Genomic DNA, 3,919 nt, shown 5'->3' on the forward strand with positions numbered 1-3,919 from the left:
ACCTTTATAGAAAATAGGACATATGGAGTGCACGCCTCTCTTTCACTCGCCCAATCTAAGGAATTGTCCTGGAAGAAGGTCATTAGAGGCCTTCGAACTAATTGAGTAATTTGCTCACCTTGATTGCTTTCTAGGCTAGTTGCATGTGTATGTGTGTAGTTGTCGGGACACTCGGCACACACACATACAGAGTCCCTAACACACACTCACACACACATGCTTGCGCCGCCATTTGCTCGTTCATTATTTCGCACTAATTAACGTTTCGCGACAAAAGGTGGCGCTTTATTTTTACAACTGCAACTGCGCTTTACTGCTGCTTCTCTGCTGCAACAGTTGATGCACTGCAATAAATATTGCGTGGAGAATCACAAGTGCACAGCACGCATCTAAAGTATTTTCTATTGTAGTGGGATATTATAAAAGTTGCAATAGTATTTAAGTGCAGTAATAATGCTCACAAATCGAACTCTATGTATTATAACAATTTTTGGAGATTTTTCCCAGTGCACTGGTGCTGCTGCTGCTGCTACGGGTATTGCTGCCACTTGAGAACCACTCGAGGGGGCGGGCCTCGCCTTAATTGCTGTTTATGAGCGGGTTGGCCCAGTAATTAAACAATTTCTTTTGGCCCGGCAAAAACAGTTTCACTAACGGCGCCAAGTAGTGTTTGTTGGCTGAAGCACATGCAAAAAGAAATAAAAACACGAAACACGAAAGCCAGCCAAGAAAACACATCGATTAAAAAAAAAAACAAAACATGGTGCTTATTGAGAAGTACAAGATTACAAATAAATTAACAATGTTTTGATTATATGAACGTTGCATCTAAGAAAGATTCATGTCATCCTTGGCTTCGGTGGTCCTCTCCCGCTGGCTAATCCGGCATAATCCCTGCTAATCCCACTAGACCCTCTTCGCCGTATTCCGCTCGATGTAGTAGGGTGCCGCTCCGATCTGTTTGCACTTGTATCTCAGCTTGCAGCATTCCGGAAAGGGTTCGCCCGGAGAGATTCGCTCGCCCCGGTTGCAGTTTTCGATGCGCAGCTTGCCGCATCTGTTGGAAAATGATACAAAATGTGAATTATTAAAATAAATGGAATAAGAACTTACCACAAGTCACTACAAATAGAATTTACAATTTCATGATAATTTACATACAACATGGTAATCCGCTGTGGAATTTTATGTGTGTTCAACCCACTAAACCTTGAGATTAGAATAAAAAACCCTCCACTGATTATGATTTGGGCAAACGAGCGACTTTGTACGGCATGATGTCTCTGAATTTCACAGATTGCGAAATGCGTGTTCAAAGACATACTACGTCTTGTAAACTTTGTCATAGCTAAAAAATGTAACCAAAAACACTTAACACCTCAAGAGCTAAAGCCATTTCAAATCTGGGCCAAGACTTTTAGTTTCCCTCAATTTACCCCAAAGGATGTGCAGCACCCTCCCCGCAGCTCCCAACTCTTTAGCTTTCAACTCTTTAGCTTGACCTAGAAATTACAGTCTCATCTTTTGCGCTACTTGGCGAACTCGAAACTCAAACTGAAACTAGAAACTGGAAACTCGGCGAGAAGTCGCAGTCGCAAGTGGTTGACATAGCGTTGGGTGTGCGACTTATCAGCGACTGGGGTGTGTCATAAAGTACACCCGAAAAAAGCTTGTTATTTCGTAAACTTTTGGTATAATAAAAGTGTACATTTTTGACGAAATGCCCAAGCTATATCGCAACTTTTCTGGGCACACCTATAACATTTGTCGTGACAACTTCAGTCCTTTCTGCTACAAACATATTTCTCCTTTGTAGTCCTGATTTCTCCCCGTCTATGTGAGCGATGGTCCCGTGACCGGGTCAAGGTGCTCTGGACTCACCCCTCGATTAGTATGGAGCCATCCTGGTTGCACGTCAGTCGCTGGCAGGGCGCGATGCCATTGGTGACCCCCAACTCCAGGACGTCGCCGCGGTACATGCACTTCCCGGGATTATCTGATCATAATAATAAACATATATACAAATGTTTTGATTTCATAATTAGAAAACACATATGCGCTCACCTGCATCCGGTGGAATCCGGCCCGAGTAGCCGCTCACCTGCGATAGCGTCGAGAGAAGCAGGACGCCTGCGATTACCAATGGAATCAATGGATTGGGACTGGCGTAGCGCTCCGGATGCATTGCGTCTGCCTTCGTGTTCAAAGCTGAACTGAATTGGTCCCGGACTCCGATCGGCGTTGTCTACACAGGGCATATTTATGGGTGTTACGCGGCTGGGTTGTCGTCTTTCCATTTCCACTGAATTTGCGGTGGGATTAATCAATTGTTTTTACTCAATATGCTCAATCGATTCAATCGATTAAGTCTCCCAGTAATTAAAGCTACTCCAGGGTCAAGGCAAGTCCAATTTTCCTGTTCAAACTATGAAGTGCTAGATCTTTTAATCATATTTCGGGATTAGGCATAATCTTAAATCATAGGGTATGCCGTAGTCGAGCCACTACGCTTGTCTGCGTGTTTTGTTGTTGAGTCTGTTGATTATGGTGTATTACTATTTAATTGAAGACGCCACTCCGCGTGGCAACTGATCTCTTGATTCCATTCGCTGGCGAGAGTGGTGGGGTCAGGCAGTTTATCAAATACGCTTTTGGGGCGATGCCGGCCTTTTATTACAGCACTTTACTGGCTTAAATTGTTCTAGATTGTTTGCACAATTAATGGCAAAAGCGGGACAGAGAGCGGCGAAATCGAGTGCAGCACTTACAGATAGAAATCGAGATAGGGATTGAGATGGAGTGCCGACGCGATGATGGCTAGGGAATCACGAATCGCTAGTCTAGGGATGGGGAAATACACTGCAACTGCAGCTTAGCTAAGCTTTAACTATAGAAGCACTGGCCCAAATACGAAATGACTTAACATTTTCTATCGATTGGCTATCCCACCAAATAAAGTAATTGTTTCCCCTCTTTTTGCAAGACAATTATAAAAGATCAAGAGAATTTTTTAGAACTTCAGCCTTGGGCCATTTTTCAATTACTTTGAATTTCTACAAAATACATCAGAAAAACTACAAAAAAATTAAAAAAAAAAAATAAATTTCTAAATTTGAATGCATTTAAGGTATGCCACTTCAAAATCCGATTAAGATAAGTTCAGTTATGGAGTTTAGAACTTCAGCCTTGGGACACTTATTCATTTATTTGAATTCCTACAACACCAAACATCCGAAAAATTACAAATAAATCAGAAATCAAAAAGCCAATTGTATTTGAAATTGGTGATATAAAAATAAAATGTCTGCGCTATCTAGAATCCTTTCTAGTCCGTGAATAAAGAAAAAGATGTGCACAGTTTGTATTTTGAAGTACAACATCTATTTTAATTATTTGGTTTTCAGCACCATTCAATAAGAAACGGACAAATTCGACAAACATATTGGCCAGACTTAAAGAACTAGTTCGGTGGCAAATCTTAATGAAATGCATTCGTTAGCTTAACCCGCACACAAGAGCAGACAAATGTTGTGGCAACTTGTGCAATCCAATTGAGACGAGTCCTTTCCCCTTTCCAGTTTCCTAACCCCATTCCCATCCATTCGCACAATGTTTGCCCTGCTGGCTATTAAATTTTTAATCAAGTTAAAGTGTTGTCAAACACTTCATTCAGCCAGTTCGTTCCATTCAACTGTTCAACTCGGAGCTCCAATTTTTGGCGGCAGTCAGAAACAGCAGGCAGACACAACCCAGGGATATCAGATATATGTGGTATGTGGTGATATGGGAACATGTAACTTGCCGCTCGTAACACTCCACCCCCCGAAAACCACCTGCCACCTCCCGCTCCCCTACGACCTTCTTTTTCCGTTCATTTGGTGTCGTGTTAGTTATGCATGCATTCATTCGTTCATTCAGC

The 3,919-nt window shown here is 42.2% G+C and overlaps 1 protein-coding gene across 1 annotated transcript; it reads right to left on the reverse strand.

Annotated features, from left to right (window-relative positions):
• Positions 1-741: 741 nt before the first annotated feature.
• On the reverse strand, positions 742-2,249 carry LOC6551673. Its single transcript, XM_001977140.3, has 3 exons — positions 2,065-2,249; positions 1,882-1,996; positions 742-1,057 (listed from the first exon to the last, which is right to left on the reverse strand). Exons 1-3 carry the CDS (start codon positions 2,183-2,185, stop codon positions 907-909), a joined length of 387 nt encoding a protein of 128 aa, XP_001977176.1. The 5' UTR covers positions 2,186-2,249; the 3' UTR covers positions 742-906.
• Positions 2,250-3,919: the final 1,670 nt, after the last annotated feature.

The sequence above is a fragment of the Drosophila erecta genome, unplaced genomic scaffold (assembly GCF_003286155.1).
Source record: "Drosophila erecta strain 14021-0224.00,06,07 unplaced genomic scaffold, DereRS2 tig00000279-arrow-arrow-pilon, whole genome shotgun sequence".
Taxonomy (NCBI): Eukaryota; Metazoa; Arthropoda; class Insecta; order Diptera; family Drosophilidae; genus Drosophila; species Drosophila erecta.